The sequence below is a fragment of the Saimiri boliviensis genome, chromosome 9 (genome assembly GCF_048565385.1).
Source record: "Saimiri boliviensis isolate mSaiBol1 chromosome 9, mSaiBol1.pri, whole genome shotgun sequence".
Classification (NCBI taxonomy): Eukaryota; Metazoa; Chordata; class Mammalia; order Primates; family Cebidae; genus Saimiri; species Saimiri boliviensis.
Genome location: NC_133457.1, coordinates 22,702,460 through 22,728,961, shown reverse-complemented (window position 1 = coordinate 22,728,961; position 26,502 = coordinate 22,702,460). Strand labels below are relative to the sequence as shown.

The window sequence follows — 26,502 nt, the reverse complement described above, 5'->3', positions numbered from 1 at the left end:
CAATGAGATCAACTGTTTGAGATGACTGGCTGGGATCCCCAGCTGCTTCTGATCACTGACTGCTAATATTTCCGTAGAGCTACCCACAGGGTGGACTGCCCCTCCTAGGCTGATAGGATTGTTCTGCTCACTATCATAGTTTTAGTGCTTATCATAAATCAGTAAATTGGCCTTGCTAACATCGGGTTTGAAATCTTGGTTTATTGGGTACATCCCTGATAAATAAAATGATCTTTCTTATGATAACAAAATCAGTTTCTATGCCAGGAGGCTAAGGGTCACACTCTGAATTATGTAATCTTGTCATGCTCAAAGTATGATTTCCCAGACTAGCAGAATCAGCACTACCTGGGACTTGTTTGAAATGCAAGTTTTGGGGCCCAACTCTAGACCTTCTGAATCAGGACTGTGGAGCCCAGAAACTGTGTTTCAAACAAGTGTTCCAGGGGATTCTGATTCCTGCTTAAGTTTGAGAGCCATTAAATTGAAATGACAGTTATTTGGAGGTGGGTGGGGCTTACGGTACATTTTATGTCAAATTGGCTAGGCCATGGTGCACAGTTATTTGTCAATACCAGGTGAGATGTTGCTGTGAAGGTGTGCTTTTGATGTGATTCACATTTAAATCAATTTTGAGTAAAGCACATTACTCTCCATAAAGTAGATCAGTCTCATTTAATCAGTTGAAGACATTAAAAGAGTGAGGTCCCCTGAAAAGGAAGAAATTCTGCCTCCAAACAGCCTTCAGACTGAAGATTACAACATCAACTTTTGCTGGAATTTCCAGCCTGCTGGCCTGAACTTGCCAGCCCCCACAACTGCATGAGCCAATTATTTAAAATCAATCTCTGTCTCTCTCTTGTCTCTGTCTCTCTCTCTTTCTCTACACACACACACCCATCCCCTGTATACATAGACATATACAGGTTGAGTATGTCTTATCTGAAATGCTTGGGACCAGAAGGGTCTCAAATGTTGGATTTTGGAATATTTGCATTAATGCTTACTGGTGAGGCATCCCTAATCTGAAAATCTGAAATTCTCCAAAGCATTTCATATAAGCATCATGTCAGCCCTCAAAAAGTTTAGAATTTTGGAGCATTTTAGATTCCAGATTTTCAGATTATAGATGCTCAACTTTATATATATATTATATATATGTGTATATATATGTAAATGTATATAAATTATATGTATAATATACAATATATGTATATATGTTATATATATATACATATATGCATATATAATACATATATACATATATGTATATATAATATATACATATATGCATATATTATACATATATACACATATATGTATATATAATATATATAGATATTATATATACATTATATAGAATATATATTTATTATATATTTTATATCTATTACAATTATAATTATATATAATATTACATATATAGTATAATATGTATAGTATACCCTATTGATTATGTTTCTCTGAAGAACCCTGATAAATACAGGGTTCATGTGTTCATATGTTTAATGCATGTATCCTATATTAAGACTAGGATTTTATCTTTTTTATTTTTAGCACTGTATGCTCAGTGCCTAGTATATAGTAGTTAGTCTCGCCATGCATATTTTTGGTGAATGAATTAACTATAGTGAACTCACTGAGAAAGGGAATTGGATACTTTGGCCCCGAGAGTGGGCTCTTGGAAATCAGCTAACCCTGAAAATACCTCCACTGAATTCCCTCTGGGTAATAAACCTCTCCGCAGGAATCTTCTAGAGCGTGCAGATGAACCAACAGGAAATCACATCTAGCAACTGTATTGAGTGTCTCTGTGTCTAATTCCTCACAAGTGAAAGGACCTCTCTCTACACTCGTTAGGTCCCCCTTCAGCTGTGTTTCTATCCACGGGCCGTGACTTGAAGTGCAGTTGACTGCATCTGGCACTTCTGTAACGCCTTGTATTTAGAACCAGCTTTTAGAATAGATCCCTATCAGTACTTTGTTTTTCTGGAAAGAGTGAAATTGAAACCTTAGCCTCAAATACCATCTATTTTAGTGTCAGCCCCAATACATTAATCTAAGGAAGGTGCTTTCCTGAGCAATGACACAGACTTTGAGGCCGACACTCATCTCTACTCCCGCACCACACCCTCTGTGGGGCCAGCTCAGTCAGAACAGCAGCAGGGCTTAGCTGTGGGGATTGTTGTAATACTATTGAAGACAGGTCAAAAGTTATCTCGATAAGATTATTTTGAAACCTCCAGGATGGAAATTCCATCGCTATATGAAATCGGAAAAAGTAAACATTCCTTGGTTAACCTTCATCATTCCCCTACATAAACCTCGATCAAATTTCTTTGAAAACATGCCAGATTTTCAGTGCTGGCTGACGGGATTCAGGCTCAGATGTGGAGAGTTGGTCCAAATGTGTGAAGTGGACAAAAGTGACCAGAGAGGAGGACTTAAGGCCCAACTAATGCTTCCTCAACTGAGTAGCCAGTCCTCAGCTTAAAACTTTGAAAGTTCTGTTCAACTGCAAAGTGCTCCCTTGGAGGAGGAAAAAAACTAAGAATTAGTTTGGTGAATTTGTTCTCCACTTACCTAAAAAACAACAACAACAACAACAACAACAAAAAAAACAGAATACAAGGAAAGGCATTCATTATTTCACTAGGAATCCATTCAGCTCACTAAGCTCCTACCAGATGCTGGGGCAGCCTCTAGGACAGGCCCCTGGTAAGACTGACAGTCATCTAGTGTCCAGAGAAGGAACTGAGAGAAATGAGCCAAGTGTGTATGTGTATGGATATATGTGAGGTAAAGAGCAATGGAAAAAGTAGAGGGACATGGCTCAGCAGCTTTTAGTGTTTACAAAGACAACTAACACCTAAGCCAAACAGAAAGACTGGAGGTTAGGCAGAGGCTCATATCCCATATTCAGCCCATATGGGAGTTAACCTAAAGTAAATTTTAATTAAGTCACTTTGGAGATGGAATTCAAACTCATCCACTTACCAGCTATGTGAAAGTTACTAAATCTTCCTAGGTCATAATGTCCTCATCTTTTTACTAAAAAGGGGTACAAAGGTTGTTGAGAAGACAAAAATAAGATTACATGGGTCGAATCCCTGGTATATTATTAGACCCAAAGTCAATCCTCAACAAGTCTTCTCTTTGCCACCCACGCACCTGCCCATACTCCATGTCCAGACTGTGCCTTTCTGTGAGTTAGTTCTTCTTTGTCTTCAAAACTGTCTTCAGTTTAATTTTTACAAAAATATTGTAAAATATTTTAATTTTTACAAAAATATTCACTTTAATTTTTACAAAAATATTGGGCTTTTTAGAGGGGGAAAGGGTTACTCTAAATTATTTGTCTTGTAAACTGAGGCCCCAGGGAAGGAGTCTACACAATGTGGCTGGTCCAGCTGTGATGCTTCATTTCTTAACCACCCCCCCACCATGCACAGACCACAACCACACCACAAAAAACACTTACACACACACAGAGTGCACACACACACACACACACACTTTGACTCAGAGTCGCTTCACTGCTTATCTGACTAAGGGTGAGAAACTAAACTGTGATTTATGACCATTCCTTCTCATTTAGATTTCAGCAGCACAAAATCCATTTTTCAGTACATTTCAAGGAAGAAAAGTCATTGATATTTAAGAAAAATTAATTTTTTTGAAAAGACATATGCCAATACCTCTAACAAGAATTAATAACAACTCAATTCCATATGAACCCATTTTGGCTCAATTTGAATAATTTGAGAAATATAATAATCTTTAAAAGTATCTTTTAATTTCATTATACCTTGAAGATAGTGATGTTGATACCCAGATGACCATCAAAATAAGAGTATTATAGATTATTTAGATATTAGAAAATGTCTATTAAAACTTGTTGGAATAAAAAGCAGACTTTCTAGATTACTGTATTTGCTGAAAAGGAGACCTATGTTTAAATCATTCTAAGTAATAAAGAATAAACAGATTTTGCTTCATTGTTCTACAAATGGCTGTTGAGTAAGTCTTCCAGGTATTTCCTGCAGGGTTTAAAAGTCTTGGGATTAAAAAAAAAAAAAAAAGATCTTATAATAAACCTTATTAACAGAAAGAAATGGAATAAAAATTATCTTTAATTTTCCCCATGGAAGGAGGGAAACTATAAACTGAATATTTTAAACAGACATTTAAAACAACAAAAAAGTAGCTGGGCGCGGTGGCTGATGCCTGTAATCCCAGCACTTTGGGAGGCTGAGGTGGGCGGATCACCTGAGGTCGGGAGTTCAAGACCAGCCTGACTAACAAGGAGAAACCCTGTCTCCACTAAAAATATAAAATTAGCTGGGCGTCGTGGCACATGCCTGTAATCCCAGCTACAAAGGAGGCTGAGGTAGGAGAATCTCTTGAACCTGGGGGTGGAGGTTGCGGTGAGCCTAGATCGCGCCATTGAACTCCAGCCCAGGCAACAAGAGCAACACTCTGTCTCAAAAAAAAAAACAAAAAAAAAAAAAACAAAAAAAAAAACAGATACAACAAAAATAAGAAATAAGATATTTTAAAATTTCCCAAACATAAATTCATGTCCCCAAAATAAATCTGATGTTTCAACTAGTTTGTTTCATATAAACCAAACAATCGGTGTCTGTGAAAGTGTAAGCTGTTCCAGTGATGGACAGCTCTTTTCTTTCTACAAGCAGCACGCTTGGTGAGTACCCTGGATGTTTTGCTAAAACTTCTAACTAGCATTCTATTTAATATCCAGATTGATTAGAAAAATAAATTTTTCTTTTGACAGTTTTGTTGCTTTTTAAAGAATTACTTGTTTTAATTTACACCTTTCTATTGCAACATTTGAATCTGACACCTCAAGCATAACTCACAACTTGCAGGCTCCCCATGTCCCGACAGGAAAAACAAAACCAAACCAAACCTATGGCCCAGAGAAGATGGCTCTGTATTTATATTCAGCATCATAGCAGCGTTTACCAGGGTGAGGCCAATGGTTGTCAACTCCTGGCTCTTAGTCAATATTTAACCACTGTGCAGTTATGTAGGAAGAAGGAAACATTCCCTCTCCCGATAACATGTCTCTAATATGAAAAAAGCTTTCATTACATTTATGGAAGCCTGGTTATGCTTTTAGAAACACTATCAAACTGAGAAGTTGCACAACTGTTCTGATATGGCATTTTAAGTGCATTGCCATTGGTAGGTGTATAAAACAAGTAACACTTAATCATGATTTTTAAAAAGTATTATAGAATTTTGGGCTCATCCTGCAACCTTTTTATTTTATTCATTTGCTTATTTATTAATGGAGAAAGGTGGCTGGAGAAAAAATGTATGAAATCCTCATCTAGTTCATAACCTCTAGCTCTGGTTCAGTCTGTGGGACGTGAAGCAAAGTAGCCATACTAAGGAGAAAATTCACATTGGCTTTTTGACTTTTACTTAATTTAAAAGTTTCCACAGTTTTGTTTTTTGATAGACCTTTGCAAATAATTTTCTCAGACCCAGCACCATGATTTAAAACGATTTACTTTGGCTGGGCACGGTGGCTTATGCCTGTAATCCCAGCACTTCGGGAGGGCGAAGCGGCTGTGTCACTTGAGGTTAGGAGTTTGAGACCAGCCTGGCCAATACAGTGAAACCCCATCTCACTAAAAATACAAAAATCAGCCGGGCATGGTGGCATGCACCTGTAGTCCCAGCTACTTGGAAGGCTGGAGCAGGAGAATTGCTTGAACCTGGCAGGTGGAGGTTGCAGTGAGCTGAGATCGCACCATTGCACTCCAGCCTGGGCATCACAGTGAGACTCCGTCTCAAAAATAAAATAAAATAAAATAAAATAAAATAAAATAAACCACTTACTTTCCCATGTATTCTACAGGATAACTAAAGCAGCACAAGGCATAAGTTAAGGGAAAAGAGCAAATGAAACGGATGGGAAAACCCACATCACTGGGATTCCTTAGATTCCTACCTGACAAAATATTTCATGTTTTTTGTGTAGCACGTAGCTATTCTAATGAACTGGTCAGCTGAGCTGGAGACGTTTTTACCACTTAAACAAGACTTACAGTGTTCCATAGGGAAGGCTCATGCGTTCCTTACAGTGTCAGGATGAAAGAAAAACTGCAGAGAAGGTGAAAGTCTGGAAACTGAAACAGAGTAATAAGTACTGAAAATGTCTTAGCTCAAAGGCACAGAGTTTCTCTCTTTCATTCTTTCTGCTAACCCATGACCAGATGAACAGGTGTAGACTTTCTCAACAGGATGACATGTAGCAGAAAACATTTTCACTTCAAAGTTGCAAGCCATATTTGACATTCAGCAGCTTTTCATTGTGATAGACAGAAAAGAGAAGCTTTACCTCAGCTCGTTACAATTCATTGGTGGTGCTCTGACATAATAATTACCCTTCGCTCCTAACCAAGACTCCCCAGTCCAATCATCACATATGGGATGGAAGGAGGACTGCAGGGGTTTCTCTAACCTCCTTGGACCTGCCTGCAAAGCATAGAAGGATTTTAGAAGTCCCAGGGTGGAGTGCTCACGCGGCTGGCATGAGAATATCTGACTTCCTCTTGGCACCTGGCATTATAGTGCCTTTACTTCATCATGGGTTAATGTGCCCAGGTAAATCACAAATAACTCATTAAGAAAAACTCTGGGACCTCTGTTTTACTATATTCCCAGCTCACAGCTTCCAGTAGATCTGCGAGAAAAACCCACAATTATGCCAGCTACTTTAAACCAACGTACTCAAGAAGTTCCTGGAGCCTGAGAAATTTAACACTAATTCATTACCGAATTTAAGCAGTGTCTTCCCACTTAACTTCACTAAAAGACTCCATTCTCCAGTCCACAACAGTTCTCCCAGTATAAGGAAGTGACATTTCAAGCATTGTGCCTGTTATTAAACTCCTTGCAGCATAAAAATATTTCAAATCAACTACAGGAAAATTGCAAGTTTATTTTATTGTGTGCAAGATGGCTTTTAAAACTGGTGGAAAGTTCCATAAATGAGTACAGACTCGATGCCTGGGATATGTCTGTGAGGTAAGAGAATTATTTTGGTGAGGATCTCCCTGGTGCAGTTTCCATGAAACTTTCCAAACTCCCTCTTGCTCTGAGTCGGGCAGCTCTTGCCATTTCTCCTTTCACCTGGCTCCCAGGAGCTCTTCAGGTCTCCATTCAGCTGTCAATCCCTCAACATTGCCTCTGGCTCCGCAGCTAGCCAAGTCAATCTCCAGAGTCAACTAAATCACTTATCTTGGATGTTAAATAACCAACCTCAGTGTTTGTTTGAATTCTCTCTCCCTCAATGAAATAAATAAACCACTTGGGAAGAAATCCTAGCTAGGTTGACTCCCTATGGTCTAGCAGAGTGCAGCTACTGAGTAAACAAATGACTATTAAGTGAATAAGCAAATAAATGGGCAAAAACATTGCAGGAGGTAGCAGATTTCCCTGTAGCTTGAGCACCATCAGCTTCCCGCTACCCAAACTTGTCTCCCTTCCTAGTCTTTTAGTGATAGTCTCTTTGCTGGATGTGGTGCCGCAAATGAAGCTATTGCTGGATGTGATTTCAGGACTTCTGGGAGGAGAGTTCTCCGGGTGTGTTGCCACCAGGTGGTAAGGGCTCCCAAGTCATGCCCATCACAGCAAGGCTGTCCATAACCTTAGAGACTCATAGTCCTATTCTACATATAAATCAATTTACAAGGAGTAGCTAGCTTGGCATCAGGTATCAAGAGAGCAGTACACATCAAATGCATTCTTTAACCTCTCAGAGTCTGCTAAACCTGAGGATCATTACAATCCCTTCAAGCCAATATGGAGAGCAAGTTTCTAACTGAGCCTTAAGACTGGATGGATTGATAATTAGAAGTAAGCACAGAGGTGGTGGTGGGGACCTTCAAAATGGAAAGAAGAGCATAAAGCCATTCATTTATGTTTAAATAATTTTTTGGCAAATTAAAGTTTCCATTTATGAAAAAATCATATACAGAAGTCCATAGACATAGAAGGCATTACATACCAAGAGATAACAGATATTCAGATGTGGCTCTGGGTATTAGCAAAGAGAAACACCTATTGTGTGACGAAGGTTACAGAGACTAACTTCCAACTATTTGGTGTAGTAGTTTATAACTAAAAGTGGAAAGCACACTCACTCTCTCTGTGGTTCCACTATAAGCTTCTGTTTCCTTATCTGTAAAACGGGATGGATAGTACTCACCTGCCCCAGTATGAGCCCCAGTATGTAACGAAAAGTATGTGGCCCAGCACTTGGCCCTAGCTTGAGCACCCTCAGCTTCCCCTACCCAAATTTGTCTCCCTTCCTGGTCCTTGGGTGGGAGTCGCTTTGCTGGACATGCTGCCGCAGATGAAGCTATTACTGGATGTGATTTCAGGACTTCTAGGAGGAGAGTTCTCTGGGTGTGTTGCTACCAGGTGGCAAGGGCTCCCAAGTCATGCCCATTGCAGCAAGGCTGCCCGTAACCTCACGGACCCACAGTCCTATTCTACATATAAAGTCAATAAATAATAGCTATTATTACTAAATACTGCATAATGTGAACATGCTTGCTTTTTTTTTTTTATAATTTCTGGCTATTTTCTAGATTTTTAGTGTAAGGGTATGAAGGCTAGTGGTCCTGTGCCACGGAGAAGCCCTGTCCTGGGAAGGGATGACAAGTGACTCCTTAGGTCAGGTTTAGTGTGTGTCTGTCCGCTTCTTGCAGCATCGTCCCCCTCCTAGGACACATCCACCACATTTGTTCGTTGATGTGACTTCTGTCAGTCTTCCCTGTGTGACCACAACCTCTATGACATGACAGCTCCCTGTCAGCTTCCGATCCTCCCTGTCCTCTGTACCTAACACATAGTAGGCATTCAATCTATATTCACTCACTGAATAAAGTTATAAGGAAAAAATCATGACATATATTAATAAAATTCTTGGCAGACATCATTTTGTGCACTATACCTTGCTAAAAAGCTTCACATAGGCAATTTAAAAATAGAACTCATGGGCCAGGTGCGGTGGCTCACACTTGTAATCCCACCACTTTGGGAGGCCGAGGCAGGAGTTCAAGACCAGGCAGACCAATGTGGTGAAACCCCATCTCTACAAAAAAAAATAAAAATAAGCTGGGTGTGGTGGCAGGTGCCTGTAATCCCAGCTACTTGGGAGGTTGAGGCAGGAGAATCGCTTGAATCTGGGTGGCAGAGGTTGTAGTGAGTCGAGATCGGGCCACTACGCTCCAGTCTGGGCGACAGAGTAAGACACCATCTGAAAAAAGAAAAAAATGTAGAACTCTTGGCCAGGCATGATGGCTCACGCCTGTAATCCCCTCCCAACACTTTGGGAGGCTGAGGCAAGTGGATCACCTGAGGTCAGGCGTTCAAGACCAGCCTGGCCAACATGGTGAAACCACGTCTCCACTAAAAATGCAAAAATTAGGTGGGCATGGTGGTATGCACTTGTAATCTCAGCTACTCGGGAGATTGAGGCAGGAGATTGCTTGAACCCAGGAGGCGGAGGTTGCAGTGAGCTGAGATCGCCCTATTCCCCTCCAGCCTGGGCAACAAGAGCGAAACTCTGTCTCAAAAAACAAACAAACAAACAAACAAACAAATAACTCTTGCTCCAAAATGGATTCAGAACATTTACCCCCTCAGAACTCAGAGACTTGCTACACTTAGAACATACAAAAGCCAGGCGCGGTGGCTCAAGCCTGTAATCCCAGCACTTTGGGAGGCCGAGGCGGGTGGATCACGAGGTCAAGAGATTGAGACCATCCTGGTCAACATGGTGAAACCCCGTCTCTACTAAAAATACAAAAAATTAGCTGGGCATGGTGGCACGTGCCTATAATCTCAGCTATTCAGGAGGCTGAGGCAGGAGAATTGCCTGAACCCAGGAGGTGGAGGTTGCGGTGAGCCGAGATCGCGCCATTGCACTCCAGCCTGGGTAACAAGAGAGAAACTCCGTCTCAAAAAAAAAAAAAAAAAAAAAAAAAAAAAAAAAAAAAAAGGACATACAAAAACAGATTCTACAAGATAAGGAATGGTTAGAAAGCAATCTTTAATTCACATTAAAAATATAAAATTTATGCTGTAAAACTAGTTGTTTTTATCTCAATAATCACAAGGAGATGACGATATGATTCCTAGGGCTGCTGATAACCTCCTCGTCATGCACAGTCTCAGCTGCATCAAGTGGATGCATCTGAGCTGGCATCAGAGCACACGGGCACACCTGTGGCTGCAGCTAGCTGCTCACATTTCAGCTCCGTGTCTGAATCGTGGTATTAACACTACCAGAGTCACAGGTCGAACCTTGTGACAAAGATAAGAAACATGAATTAACATCCCAAAATTGTTTGTTTGGAATCTCTGTTAACTTTGTACTTAGAGCCAGTAGTTCCAAAGAGGAAAAGAGTCCCAACTTTTATATTTTCAATAGGTCCTCCACCATATTATGTGGTGACAGCTGCAATTAAATAAAACCTCAATATGACTGAGCAACACTGAAGTTTCATTAGATTCTGTGTAACAAGAAATTTTATAAAGACTCACCATCATCCCTTGGAATTAAATTGTCTCAGGTGAGTTTCTAGCAGATGAAACAGCTGAGGCCACATACGTGTGTGTTTACATTTCAGATACTGTTTTTAAAGAGTTCTTCCCTTTTTATTATTCATAAATAATAAAAAAAAACATGATACATTTCCCTGATTGCAAATAACAAATCAGTTTTTGAACTGCTTTGAAGATGAAAGAGAAAAGTAAATGCTAAGTAATGAGATGTGTATAAAAATTAAGTGAAATAGAGGTGTGTAGTGGGTCTTTTTTTTCCCTTTGGACGTTATTATTTCTGATTATTTTAAGCATTTAAAGGAGGAAAAAAAAGCTACTCTGGCATCAATAAATGAGAACAACCCTCTTTCACAGGTTTTCCTCCTTAAGATCTCTTCTACAATCTCACCAGACCTCTTGGCAAATGATCCCACTTGCCCTAACTCATTCTCATTTCAGGTAAGACATTTAGCCTCTTTGGATCTCAATTTCCTCATATGAAAAGTGAGGAGGTTGGATTAGGAGTGGGATGGGTAACTGGTAACCTAGAGGCAGTATTCTGGATAGCAGATACTTGTTAGTCTCACAAATGTACATGTATAAAGTTATTTGCCAATATTTAACAGTCAAGATAGTTCTCGTAACATCTCAGGCATGGATCCTGGGCTTCTCCTGACACATGAGAACACTGAGACCATGTTCTGGTACGGCACGAAGTCAGGCAGCAAGTGACAGCAGCCCCCTTTTGCCCCTAAGACATACCCTCTAGTACACCACGGTCCTCTCCTGCTGGGCCCGCTGCTCCCATGGGTTACCTATGTGACCTCTGGAAGTATCAGAGTTTGCCACCCTTGCTCTGAAGTCCCTTTCAGCTCTAATATTCTCATTCCCAGTGTGATTGTTTACTAAAAGAGGGAGCTTTGATTTGGCTTTCAGCACACTGGAACTCTATAGGGGTTTTACTCATGTTAGCACAGACACAACTGTTCACCTGCTTTGTTTAGAGTTTCTGCATGAGACACAAGAAAAATAAATCTAATATTTAGGTCACTATCCCACAGTAGAGCAGGTATTTGAAATGTTTTAAAGTTACTGCTGACTAGCGTTGTTCTTCTAGGATGAGCTCTCATTTTAAAGGTTATTTGGATCAGACGATGGGGTCACTGTAGGATGGATGACAACTCTAACAGATTACTGGTTATACAATTTAAGTGTTCCAAAATAAAATTCCAGTGTTACACTCTCTTGTTCCTCGCAAAACCAGTTTTAGAGTGGTAACAAAAAGGACAGACCACTTAAGATACAGTTGTTCAAAATGAAATGTCAGACTAGGTCAAAATGGACCAAAACTTATGTAAGACTGCAGAAAGGAAAAAAAAATGTCACAATTTTCATAAGTAGAGTCATTTTTAGCTACTGGTGTCATGAAGAGAAAAACAGGAGACTGAACTGGTTCTGAAACTATTTGAAAACATGTTATTTTTATGAGTGTAGATTAGCCTTTAGGTTCTTTTCTAAGACGATACTGTATCACTTTCCTAGAGGTTGAAACTTCTTTTATTTTGGAAATAAGTCCAACACAATTCTTCCTTTAGGTGAGGAAAAGAAGTAAAAGCTATAATGCTGTTGAACTTGACATTAAAAATACCCTGGCATTTCATAGCAGAGCAGTTTTTTTGCTTTTGTTTTTATTTTTTGGTATTCTAACCTCAAATCTAAATTTACAACAGTGCCAGAAATCTTAGGAATTATGAGGAAATTACCTCATTCCCTTTAAACTTTTTCAGAAAGCAAAGTTCTCTCCATATATGGCAAACCAAGAAGGAAGCAGAAAAGTTACTTTCATTTAGGAGCTGCCAAGACTTAACAATTGTTTTGCTTCAGGCACGCCTACAACCCACATGTGAGCAAGCCGACCCTGGCACAGCTGGGTGACTAGGGAGTGAGTGCCTGTCCTCATCTCTCCAACATCAGGCAGTACAACAGTGGGCCTGGAGAGGGGTCCTGGCCACTAGAGGCACCCTGTTCTAGATGAACCACTTTCTTAGGGACTTTGAATTGATAACCTGCATAGGAGAGAAAGGTGAAACAGGCAGGCTGAGGACCACAGTGGAAAGATCCCAGAGAGGGAAGAATGGGCGTGTGGGGCTGAGGAGTAACAGCATGACCCAATCAGCTAGGATGTGCCCAGGGAGGCACGGACAGACCATCTGCTGTCTGCAGGCCTGGCTGGGAGGCTGTAGAGATGGTTTCGGGCCTTTCCTAGGCATCCTGAAAAGCAGCCCCATCAACCTCTGGCAAATGGAGCATCACCTGCCCCCTGTACTTGGAAAAGCCCAACCTTGCACACTTTCTTCATAGAAGGTTTTTGTAAAACAAAAACAAACAGGGCCAGCACGGTGGCTCACACCTGTAATCCCAGCACTTTGGGAGGCCGAGGCTGGCAGATCACGAGGTCAGAAGTTCAGGACCAGCCTGGCCACCATGGTGAAACCCTGTCTCTACTAAAAATACAAAAATTAGCCGGGTGTGGTGGTGTGCACCTGTAATCCCAGCTACTTGGGAGGCTGAGGCAGGAGAATCACTTGAACCTGGGAGGCAGAGGTCGTAGTGAGCCGAGATCATGCCACTGCACTCCAGCCTGGGCAACAGAGTGAGACCATCTCAAAAACAAAAACAAACAAAACAAACAAAAAAACAACTCTGGGAATAACTAAGACATACTAAAACATTTATTTCTGTAAGGCAGAGTTTTGAAGGGATCAATCATCTCAGACATGGGCAATAAAACCCTCTAGAATTGATGAATTTGCAGAAATCAGCTGCAGACTAATGCACTGCTTCTTGTAATCCATAAAAATTGAAGCTTTTTGTTTGGGTCTGCTATGCTAACATCCCAAGGAAGAAAGACTCACAGTCACTTTCATGAACCATAAACACTAAGAAGAGACTTTGACAAATGGAAAAAAAAAAAAAAAAGAAAGAAAATGATTAATGTGATATTGCTGCTGATGGATAAGCCAGAGGTTATTTGATTACACATAAATATAAAATGTTTGTGTGGAAATACAGAGGCATGAGTGAAATGTATGGATATAAGTGGGAATTATTAGAAAACCTGATACACAAGATCAGACTAAAAAGATTGGTAACTCTTTAGCTTTCTTTCTTTCTTTCTTTTTTTTTTTTTTGAGACAGAGTTTTGCTCTTGTTGCCTAGGCTGGAGTGCAATGGCGTGATCTCAGCTCATCTCAACCTCAGTCTCCCAGGCTCAAGTGATTCTCCTGCCTCAGCCTCCCAAGTAGCTGGGATTACAGGCATGCACCACCAATCCAGGGTAATTTTGTATTTTTAGTAGAGATGGGGTTGCTCCATGTTGGTCAAGCTGGTCTCTAACTCCTAACCTCAGGTGATCCACCAGCCTTGGCCTCCCAAGGCTGTAAACTGCTGGGATTACAGGCGTGACCCACCACGCCTGGCCCAACTTTTTAGCTTTCAGTAAGTTTGGCTTTAATATAACCTCATGTTGGTTAGAGGTAACAAAAACATGAGTTTACAAGTACCTTTTAAAAAACTATCAACCTGGGGCTGAACAAAACTCTGGTTGAGATCATTCCTACTACTTGGGCATTTCCTAGCCTAAATATAACCTTTGAACTAACTACACTTTACGGCAAATACACCACAAGAGTAGGGGGAAAAATTTAAATAACATAAAATGATGCAAATATTGAAAAATAAATCAGTGGAGAGAAAAAAATTAAGTATATCTATCAATGAGAACGGATAAAGACCAGTGATGAGGAGCAGTGACAGAGCATGCTTGACATAATTAACAAATTTATATAAGAAAGGCAACAGTTACTTTTTGTTTTATTTTATTATTTTTTTATCTTCCATTTTCAGAAGACAGGAAGATAATTATTCACAAAAGGGAAGTAGTAGCCAAAAGAAATACACAAACATCAACAAAAAGCAAGAGCATCTGAGAAACAAGGGGAGCACTTGCAGATTTGAAGAGAGACTTGTTAAGTTAAGGAGAATGATTGTTACAACTATCCTGGATATGAAACAAATAATTAGGGACAGTTCAGCCCTACAGATTTAACTGGGGAAACACACAAATAAAAACCCAAATGAGGCCGGGCTTGGTGGCTCATGCCTGTAATTCCAGCAGTTTGGGAAGCTGAGGGGGGTGGATCACCTGAGGTTGGGAGTTCGAGACCAGCCTAACCAACATGGAGAAACCCCGTCTTTACTAAAAATACAAAATTAGCTGGGTGTGGTGGTGCACGCCTGTAGCCCCAGCTACTCGGGAGGTTGAGGCAAGAGAATTGCTTGAACCTAGGAGGCGGAGGTTGTGGTGAGCCAAGATGGTGTCATTGCACTCCAGCCTGGTCAACAAGAGCAAAACTCTGTCTCAAAAACCAAACAAGCAAAAAACAAACAAACAAACAAACAAACAAAAAAACCCAAATGCATTTTTCTTTCCTTATATTCATTTTTCTATTTCTTTCTCTCACCAGGGAACACTCAAAAACACTAAAAATCAGAAAGCCTTTTAAATTCTAAGTACAAATAAGTGGCATACAAGTGGAATAAGAAGTTCTCACACATATTCTAACTATGCTAGGCATCCTAATCTAGACTGTTTCATGAGCTGCTTCTGAACCTCTCAGATACCTTTCCTGCTAGCCCTTTCTTGGTTTTGTTATTTCTCCTTCTGGGTGGGTACTCTTTAGCTAGAACAAAATCTGTCTTCACTTGTGGGGTAAGCCACACAGAGATCTTCTCTCCCTTAATTTTCTATCATCCAGGGAGAGCATTGTTCTGTTGCTAGAAATACACACAGTGATGAGCTGAAGTCTAAATGGAAGAAAACAATTTTATAATTATTCTGACAACATAGGTTTAAAAAAAGAAAAAAACAACAAAATGAAATCTTTTCTATCAAATGATAAAAATTAGAATCTACTTCTAGATTTGGAAGCTCTTAAATTATGAAACTGGATCTGTACTACAAATTAAATTTGGGAAACACCCATTCTTAAAAAAAAAAAAAAGAAATTAAAAAGGTGGCATCCATGGAAGCACTGAAGTGGGGCAGGTCATTAAAAATGGGAATTAGGAGTGGGTGACTTGAGGCTGGATCAGGCTTGGGCTGAGGAAGTTGGGTGATGATATTTAATCTTCATAGACCTCAGTTTCCTCCTTTGAAAAAGTCAGCCTTTGATTAGATGATCTCCCAGAATCCCTTTCTGGTTTCTAAAATCCTATTACCTTTCTATTGAAAATGCTCAATTTCACAACTGACACTTGAATTTCTACAAAAGTTTAGTGCAAAATGGTCTCCCCGTAACTGACAGTAGAAAGTGTGCTTAGAGCACAGGTAGCATCAAGCAGCTAAGGAAGAGCATCTGCAAACACCGTTTTCATTAAAACACTAAGGACCAAATTTCAAAAGTAGGAAAACAAGACCATTCATCTCTTCAGGGGCAAAGGTCTAGAAATAAAAACAAATGTCTATTTTAAAATGCAAATGTAATATCACAGCATTTGGATAAGCTTTTAAGAAAGGACCTGGAATTAGTACTTTAGCACTAATAAGAAAGTTTATCGTGTAGCAGCTTTGAGTAAATTAAAGAACTAAGAAGAAAGGCTTGCACAAAATACATTAACCAACCAGATGACAACCATACATAAAATGTCTACACTTCAGGGAATGTGTAATATGTGTTTAAAGGGGAGGGGAAGCTTAAGATAGTTGGACTGTTAAGAGACATATCCATAAGAAGACAACAGAGAATTCAAGATAAAAGTAATTATGAGCTGGGCATGGTGGCTCACGTCTGTAATCCCAGCACTTGGGAGGCCAAGGAGGGTGGATTATTTGAGGTCAGGAGTTCAAGACCAGTCTGGCCAACATGGCGAAACCCCGTCTCTAAAAAATTAGCCGGGTGTGATGGTGGGTGCCTGCAGTCCCAGCTACTCCAGAGGCTGAGGCACGAGAATTGCTTGAACCTGGGAGGTGGTGGTTGCAGTGAGTAGAGACTGTGCCACTGTACTGTAGCCTGGGCCACAGAGCAGGACTGTCTGAAAAAAAAAAAAAAAAAAAAAGTAGTTATGATGTCACCAAAACAGCAGGGAACCAAAATCAGAAATTGACGAGTCGGGCCTGACTTCTGTCAGGTGTGAGATTTTTGTCAGGAATGCCAGCAAGGAGTCTGGAACTGAAAGTGCAGGCAGAACAGGAAGGGACGGAGGGAGGTGAGGCGATGCCAGTGCTGAGATGTTCAAAAAGCTCTGCCAGTATGTGGTGAGAATATCTGCCTCTGTTTTTTAGATGCACATCCTGAACATTTTCCTGTGGATGTCTTAAAGGTCCACTATGTGCAAACTAATTGGTAGGCAAAGATTTCTCTTAATCAAACTACATTTTCAAAGACTGTTCTACAATACAGTGATACATCCAACAATAACTTAATTGTACACACACATAGATAACCCCAGAACTAATGGTATATTTTCAAAATTTTAAGAATTGTTTACATGTGGTTTACCTGCAACCTACTTTAAAAACAAACAAAACCTAACCATATTTCTTTGAAGTCTAGAGTACATGCCAGTAGACAAAGCAGCTTTTGCAGCTCTTAGGCAAAAAATCATCATAAATAGGAAAGTAGGTAAGAACCTTTCATCACAGTACTAGATATTTCAAAATAAAAGGCTGAAGCACAGAATACATTTCACCCTGGTAATTTCCAGTTATAATAATAATAATAAAAAATTAACACTGTCATGCTCTCTAACTAACAGAAATAAGTGACAGCTGCATTCCACACAGTATGTTTTCAGTGCTGTGCCCCAGGCTGCAGAATCACACAACTTATTAAACTTACAAACTTTACTATATTTTGTAGGAATACTAAAGGCATGTTAATTCAAGTCTACCAAAACAAAAACTCATGTAATTTAAACATAGCCCAGGTAACTAAGAAATAAATTACTCAGCCGTTCAAGTGACTTTAGTAGTATCATTGATGGGGAAGAAGTAACTGAGCTGTAATTCTTACAGAATAATACATTGAAAATAACCTATAATTAGTGCCATTCTAGGAAGAAATGTAGGTAATTTAAAAAGTGTGCTACTAGCTAATAGTATAAACTAATAAAAAAGACAAATCATTTTCAAGTACCTCGGAAATAACTTCATCAGATGAATTTGCTTTCAATTAATGTGTCAGTTAAAATTGTTCTTATCTTCTCATTAAACGAGGAAAATGCACCTGTCATAGACACTAAAAAATAATAAAGCCGCACTTAAAATGTGTTGAGTCTACAACTAGAACTCTTCTCTAATTTAAAAATGGTTCATTTCCTTCTTTTAAACAACAGGAGTAAAGACTAGTTCGATGTGACATGTGATCTCACTACTCTCTTGTTTTCTCTTAAGAGAGAAGGCACAACCACCCAGCCACCTTAAGGAGGTATCCTGGAAAGCAGGGTGAAGATGGAATAGAGCAATAGGAAAGAGGGAAAACCTCCTTCAGTGCTTTAAACATCATGTGATGGCAAAGTAAAATAGTACTTCTTTAGAATACAGGAGGCAGCTTCTTATACAAGAAAACACGCACCTACCATGTGATCAAGCCATTCTCACTTCTAGTTATGCACCCAAGAGAAATGCAAGTATATATTCAGGCTGGGCACAGTAGTTCATACCTGTAATCCCAGCACTTTGGGAGGCTGAGGCAGGTGGATCACCTGAGGTCAGGAGTTTGAAGCCAGCCTGACCAACATGGTAAAACCCCATCTTTACAAAAACACAAAAATTAGCTGGGCATGATGGCTGGTGCCTATAATCCCAGCCACTACGGAGGCTGAGGCAGGAGAATCACTTGAACCCGGGAAGCGGAGGTTGCAGTGAGCCAAGATTGCACCATTGCACTCCAGCCTGGGCAACAGAGCAAGATTCCATCTCAAAAATAAATAAATAAATAAATAAATAAATAAAGTGTATATCCACACAATGACTTGTACATGAATGTCCATAGCAATTGTATTTGTAATAGCCCAAACCTAGAAACAACACACATGCCTACCAACAGATTAAAATGGTATATCCACAAAATGGAACACTACTCAGCAAGAGTTGGAACAAACTACTGATATACATAATAACATGGATGAATCTCAAAGTAATCACTTGTTGAGTGAAGGAAGCTAGACGAAAATCCATACATATTGTGTGATTCCACTTATGTTAGTTTTAGAAGACATGAACTAATCTATAACAGAAATCAGATCAGCTGCTTGCCTAGGGACAAGATGGTGGTATTACAAAGCAGTGCAAAGATACTTTTGAGGATGCTAAATATATTCATTATCTTGATTTTCATGATGGTTTCACAGGTGTGTCAGAACACATACATATGCCATACATATGTCAAAACTCATCAAACTGTACATTTTAACTATGTACAGTTGATGTATGTCAATTATACCTCAATGAAGCTATTTTTATATTTTATTTTATTTTATTTTATTTTTTGAGACAAAATTTTGCTCTTATCACCCAGGCTGGAGTGCAGTGGCGCAATCTTGGCTCACTGAAACCTCTGCCTCCTGGGTTCAAGCAATTCTCCTGCCTCAGCCTCCCAAGTAGCTGGGATTACAGGTGCCCACCACCACGTTTGGCTTTTTTTTGTATTTGTAGTAGAGATGGGGTTTCACCATGTTGGCCAGGCTGGTCTCAAACTCCTGGCCTCAGGTGATCCACCCATCCTGGCCTCCCAAAGTGCTGCGATTACAGGTGTGAGCCACTGAGGCTGGCCAATAAAGCTATCTTTTTTTCTTTTTTTTTTTTTTTTTTTTGAGACACAGTCTCGCTCTGTTGCCAGGCTGGAGTGCAGTGGCATGATCTCAGCTCACTGCAACCTCTGCCTCCTGGGTTCAAATGATTCTCCTGCCTCAGCCTCCCGAGTTGCTGGGACTACAGGTGCCCACCACCACGCCCGGCTAATTTTTGTATTTTTAGTAGAGACAGGGTTTCACTATATTGGCCAGGATGGTCTCCACCTCTTGATGTCATGATCTGCCATCCTCGGCCTCTGAAAATGCTGGGATTACAGGCATAAGCCACTGTGCCTGGCCAATAAAGCTATTTTTAAAGGAAAGAGTCAAAGTGAGCTGAGTCTCCAGAGACTGAGAACAGGCTAGACATGGGAGAACACACCCTCTGAAGGAGAGGAACTCTCAGGGAAAAACACGGAGAAAAAGATGTGTAATTATATTCCATTTAGGAGGAAGATGAGTAAGTACACTGAGGCAGTAGCCCACTACCCCACTTGGCGATAGGTCCACCAGAGCCTTCTGAATAGGAGGAAGAGGGCTACAGCAATGCACTAAGGTCCTGTAGAAGCAGAAGAGAGAAAGCCAACTATCTGTGGCCTGCTCTCTAAAGAGGGAAAGCTGTCCAGTCCTGTGCAGCAGAGTCAGAGTAGGCAGGACCATAAGAATTTAAGGCCAGGTGCGGTGGCTCACACCTGTAATCCCAGCACTTCAGGAGGCCAAGGCAGGTGGATCTCGAGGTCAGGAGATGGAGACCATCCTGGCCAACAAAGGGAAACTCCGTCTCTACTAAAAATACAAAATATTAGCCAGGCATGGTGGCAGGCACCTGTAGTCCCAGCTACTGGGGAGGCTGAGGCAAGAGAATCACTTGAACCTGGGAGGCAGAGGTTGCAGTGAGACAAGATCACGTCACTGCCCTCTAGCCTGGGTGATACAGCAAGTCTCCGCCTCAAAATTTTAAAAAAAGGAATTTAGGAGAAACATGAACTTCTGTAAGCAGGACTCCTAATCTGACATCAAAGGCACCAACCCCAGTACCTTTCTTTACTCCGTGTACGGCCCTTGAGTTTATAACGTGTTCACCCACAAGAGGGAATGCAAACCCAGGGCAGGACTGTGAGCAGCACGCTGACACCAGATGAGCAGAGGTTGCCCATGGAAGGGCACTTCTGGGAGTAGTTCTGGTTTTGGGTAGAGTCCCTCACCCTCTCTGTATACGTGAGGCATTTATTTGTGCCAGGTACAATGCGAACTACTGGGGACATGGCTGCGCCAGGTGCTGACATCACAGTGGAGGGCTGGGTCAGGTGCTGGAGGTCTATCTTGAGCTCCCAGCTCTGAGATGGAGCAAGGATCCAGTCACCAGAGTGTTTCCATCAAGATTCCTCAGGCCCCTCCATGCTCTGACACCAAAGACAGTTCCTGACAGCATCCAAGTTCATCACCCTTCACAGATACCAAGAGAGAGATTAGCTGTTTAAACCCATCACAAAGTGAAGGTCAGTGCTAGCTTTTAAATGCCACCTAAACAATCCTAAATTAGGGACAGCGGATTGCCATCCATTGTTGAGACCTCAGTCATCCTTCTGCGTGCATCACAGCAACTGAGTAGAAGGAAAGAGCACAGGATATGGAGTTAAGAGACCTGGATTCTGTCACTATTCTGCTCTGTAGAACAGTATATCATTAAAACAAAACAATAAAAAACACTGTCTGTGAAAGGAGACTCAGAAGTAAGGGAATTTTGATGATTCCCAGTTCACTTATGTCCTTAATTCTAAGGGAGTACAAATAAGGGACTCGTCAATAGGAAATCCTTTAAGTTTCAGGGAGGTGGGAGCGCCTTCCTTTACTTGTATTTCAAATTATTTTAAGCATTAAAATGAGAGGGGTGGGGGAGGAACTAGTCTGCTGTCAGAAGAAAGAACAATACCCCATTCATAAGTTTCTCACTGGGCCTGAGGCAAATCACTTAACCTCTCTGGGTCTCAATTTTCTCAACTGTAAAATTAGGGAGTTGGATTATGTCTGGGTTGTGTTGTTGTTATAAACCATTCATTCATTCATTAATTCATTTGATATTTGAGAAACTACTCCACCCCAGGCACGTCCCATGCAATAGGTTACAGAATTAAAAAACAGGTGAGAACCCTGCACTCCTGCCTATATTTCAGAGATAACAAAAATAGAGAACTAAATCACATAATGTCAGAGAGTGACAAGCACTAGAAAACAACACACCAGGAGTGCTTGAGTTGGTGTGGAGTGCTGTTACTTTACTTCAGGAAGGTGGGTGGGCAGCTTCTCTGAGCCGGTGAGAGTTCAGCTGTTGATAAGGAACCAGACACTTGCTTGCAAGCAGAAGTAACAGATGGGTGAAAGCCCGAAGTGGGAATAGGCTTACTTGGTGAAGAGAACCTATCCGCTTTTCATTGTATACCCACCTCCTAGTGGTGTGTATTAATGTCACTTAAATGTATTCCTACAAGACATTTTAAAGAGGAGTAAAATATCACTGGATTTGAACAATTCCTTCAAGACAGGCCTTCTCTTCCACATGACTCCTTTGTTCTTCTCAGGTTTCTGTCTTCATGATCATAAATTCCTTTACTTATTCCAGGCAACACTAAACAGGATTTAAATCACTGCTTTTCAATCTTTTATAACAGCAACCCATAGTGAGAAATAAACTTTATGTTGCGACCCAGCGTACATATAAAAATAAACAAGTTTTAAAAATCACCAACTTTACTATGACTCCCTGCAGTACACTATCATATATTCTATTTTATTTAATTTTTTTTAAGTGCTAAGGTGACTTCACGGGTAACTTACAGTTTGAAAAACACTATTCTAAACCAACATTGACTAGTGACTAGTAATTTTGTTCAAACACAAACCAAAACATGAAAAAGTCCAGCATTAACCTAAAAGGTCATCTCCCTCTTCCTTTTTTCTGTACACATCCTTGCTTTGACACACTGAAATCTAAATCTCTCTGTGTAACTTGTAGAGGAAATGACCAGAAGGGGCATTTTCAGGAAAGCTGGGAGTGAAAGTAAGAAACTCAAATATGCAAATATGCAAACTGTTCACTAGGTGAGGATACACCATGGTTTCAAAGACTGCCCGAGAAGGAAAGATTCATAGTCTTCACAATAATGAGAAGAGGTGTGTATGTGTTGGGGGTGGGAGTGTGAGGCGGTGCTAGGTAAGCCATCAAATTTTAAGTTCCTGGAGGGAAGGCAGTCTGTATCCTCACCTTCCCTTACCAGAATTGTAGCCCCATGTGGACTGATGTGTAACTACAGCACTCAGAACCATCCCTGGCACACAGCACATACATGGGTGCTCAAAAAAATTTTGTTTTGTAACTTTTGAATAATGAAGCTCGTCGTCACCATCAAACCCTAACTTTGCATGTATACCCAATTATTAAAATTTCCTGGAATGTATAAATGTCATGCAATAGTAAATCAACGTCTTGCTTATTTCTCAATCATTGTTCAAGTCCAGGTATTAATGAGGTATTTTTCTCAAGCGCAAAGTGGGAAAAGGGTGTCTTCTACCGCAAGGTACAAGAGATAGTATTGGCTGCAATGGAAAGATTCCATGTCTGTTAGTGGCCATGGTAAACTCCTAAACAGCTGGGATTAAAACGAGTATATTTAATTTAATAAGTGGTTTCCCAAGGGAAACTAACCAGTGGGCTCTGTCAGCCAAGGGTCTCTCTGTTAGAAACCATAGCAATTTCTCTGCGAAACACAGTTACCATCCTCACCCCTGAAGTCAGAAGTGCATTCACCCAATTTTCAGGAGCCCCGGGGTCCTGGTGCCACAAAAATTACACCTGCAAGTCAAGCATTTTTCCCACCTGCCACACAGCTGCCACACACAGAAAGCTCCTTTTCAACTGTGCTCTTCAGCCCTAATTAGGGTCATTATTAATGATTTCAAATTACAACTGTTGCTTTATCTCAAAACAGTGCTAAAAAGGGGAGCTACATTCATGATGTTTTTTTTTTAAAGTCATTTATCTGCTCTTCTCTCAGGGGCAAAAAAGATGTTGAGACAAGTGTGAACCTGCCAGAGCTGCTTCTTATAGATGCAGCCCTCGTCTTCCTCCCCCTTTTCCACTCCAGCACCCCTCCCTGTCTGGCTTTCCTGAATTGAGGAAGTAGCCTCCGGTAAGAAACTGTAAGTAGCTCCCTTATCAAAACAAGGAGCGATTCACAGCAGAGGGAGTGAGTCAGGCGACCAAGAACCCCTCCCTTATCCTGACAGGTCCATTTACCCCGTTCCCCCAGGTCAACAATAACTCGTGTTTCATAAAAGAAGAAAGTCTTAGAGAAGGAAAATCAACCCATCCAAATACAGGAGCATCTACTTAACTCAAGACAGAACCAACCCCGCTGCCAGACCGGTGGTGTGGGCAGGCGAATGTGTGCGTGTGCAGAGGGACTGCCTATATATGGATAAGACATTAGTGGCAACGAGAGGAGAGACACCACGAGTGACAAAGCCGCAACTATTACGACTTGAAATATCCCCCGCAGGCACTGACTTTCGGTGCCAGAATCTCCCCGGATTTATTTTCAGGCAAGTGACTCACAACCTGGTCTTCATAAGTAATTCCATTAAAATGAGTCGCCGGTTCCACTAACCCGACTTTCCGCTGCCCTCTGGCTGCTCCTCCTTCCTCTCCGCCCATCCTGCAAACCCAGACAGCTCAAAGACTGAGCAACCTTATCCCCAGGGGAGCAGACTGCAAGCTCGCGGGCCCAGCCACTACCCTCGGGGAAGGATGAATGGGGCCGCGGGCGGGAGGAAGCGCAGCGAGGGGGCCTGCGGGCTGTGCGCGGGGTGTGTACGCGTGTGTGCGCGCGTGGGCACGCACCCGGGCCAACTTACGGAGGTGGAGTTGGTCCTCGCCTGGCCCTGGTTCCGTACCTCCTGCTCCCGGAACTGCAGCCCGGCCAGATGCTTCTCCAGCGCCTCCCAATCCATAGGTGGCACCGGAGGCTCTTCGGGGACGCACGTCCCGCCGTCCGGCGGCTGAAGGCAGAGCCCCCCAGTCGCCGGGTTGCGGCCATCCCGCCGGCCCCCAGCCGGCTGGGGCTTTTGGTTTGCCCGGCGGGGCCCCCGGGAACTGCTCGGCCGGCCAGCCACCACCACGTTGCCATTGTGCCTGAGGTCCTGGGGGTCGTGCTGGTGGAGGTTGCCGTTGGGCACCGGGGGCGGCATGGTGGTGGTGGCGCTCCTACCCCCGCCGCCGCCGCCGCTGCGGGTCCTGGCGCTTAAGTCCCCCGGTTCCCGGGCCGGACAGCGGTCATCCCGGTACCCTCGCTGGTCGCTCTCGTCCTCCTCTTCCTCCTCCTCCCCGTCCTCCTCCGGCGCCCACTCATCAATCACCTTCTTCTGGTAGACCGGGAAGCGCTCCTCATAGTCCTCCAGGGCAGACACCAAGTCCAAGCTGCCCCCAGGCGACGATGAAGATTTGCACTCGGAGCAAGGGGTCACTTTGGTGGAGTTCGACTGTGAACTGGCGCGGCTGCTGCTGCTGCTGCCGGCGTCACTGCCTAGATCCATCCCATCCTCTCGGTAATCCTGGGGGGAGGAGGTAGAGAGTGAGCCGCTGGGCCGAGCCTGCTCCAGCCTCCCGCCGCCCGCCGCAAACGCCCCGGCCCAGTGCCCCGCACCCTGCGCCCGCTGGGTCCGAGGTGCGTCCCCCAAGGAGGCCTGGGGGGCGGGAGCCTGCACCAGCCTGAGGCTTCCCTCCTGCCCGCCTTTCCTCTCACACAGCCAGACTTCCTGCCGGTAACTAACCCTCAAATTAGCAAAGGGGTGCCCAGCCACCGGCGCGTACACTTTTCATACAGGGGGCCCCGCGGCGCGCGCAGACTTTGTATTAACCATTTTGCGCCGGGCGCGCCCCTTTACCCCGCCCCAAGGATTCTCCGAGAACCAGACACTTTCTCAGGAAATTATAATTCCCTGGGGGCGGGAACTGAGAAGGGGGTGGGCGGCTACTAATTTCGCACCTCGCTCAGCACCACCCCCGCCCGACGCCGCCCCTTCCCCGCCCGCGGCTGGGAGCCCGCGTCCGCGCGCGAGCTGAGCTTTACTTTCTAAGGAACGCCGGGCAGTCGGAGGTCTCTCTCCCGCCTCCGCGCCTCCACGGCCGGCCCCTCCTCCCACCCGCCGGAAGGCTCGGGGTCTGGGGCGTTCTCAGCCCGCGCCGGGCAGGGTGGTCACCCGCCTCCCCAAAAGGTGTGCCTGGCCGGGGCGCGGCGGCGGCAGTCGCTGCAGGCGCCGCCACCGCCCTGGGGGAGGGAGGACGCGCCCTCCTGGCGGCGGAGCCGGTCCCGCCACCGAGCATGCCCAGAGGCTGCCGGGCGCGGCGTAGTCCGCAGTCCCGGTTTTCGCGGCAGCAGGCTGGAGCGGGAGGCAGGCTGGGATGAGGTTGGAGGGGCCCAGGATAGGCCCAAAAGAAGAGGGCACTGGGCGTTAGGGACGCAGACTCAGCCGGTCAGCCGGGGCGGCGCGCTGGGGAGAGTGCTGTATTTTCACGCCGACACCCGTATTTTCTTGGCGTGCCTCAAGCCCTCTCTGCGTGACTCGTTACCCCGCCGAAGCCACCCGGGACCCCAAAAGCACGAGCCTGGCGCCTCCTATTCCACGCGGAAGTGCCCGAGTGACCCTGTGAAGGACCTCCCTCCCCTCACACACGCACAGACACAAGCCCATGTGGGAGCCCGAGAGACGTGTGCTCGGTGGTCGTGCACCACCATTTCCCTTCCACCTTCCTCCTCGCCGCTTCCTCTCCCTCCACCGCGCAGCTCCAGCCGCCCCGCCGCCGCCGCATCGCCTTCCAAGTTCAGACTGTGGGTGGAACCTGTTGCTTTAGCTCGCGTTTCCTTTCCCCTCTGGGCTGCACACTGAGGATGACCTCGGTGAGGTGTGTATGGGGAAAGGAGGGTAAGGGCGAGAGAGGACTGCTGTCTGGCAGTGGGCCGGGGGCAGGGGAGGGGGGCATCTGTTCTAAAGGGTTGGGCGAGC

The 26,502-nt window shown here is 43.2% G+C and overlaps 1 protein-coding gene across 20 annotated transcripts in view; it reads right to left on the bottom strand.

The window, feature by feature from the left end:
• The window catches only part of SCHIP1 (schwannomin interacting protein 1), a 767,830-nt gene that overhangs the window by 109,654 nt on the left and 631,674 nt on the right, over positions 1–26,502 (bottom strand). For 6 of the 20 annotated variants that reach the window (XM_074405563.1, XM_074405565.1, XM_074405566.1 and 3 more), the window contains one exon: positions 24,355–25,050. In XM_074405563.1, coding sequence (XP_074261664.1) covers positions 24,355–25,050 — 696 coding nt within the window. Of the gene's footprint in view, positions 1–24,354; positions 25,051–25,142; positions 25,404–25,568; positions 25,781–26,180; positions 26,250–26,502 lie in introns of those variants that run through there. The other 14 variants (XM_074405564.1, XM_074405567.1, XM_074405574.1 and 11 more) reach the window with 12 other exon arrangements.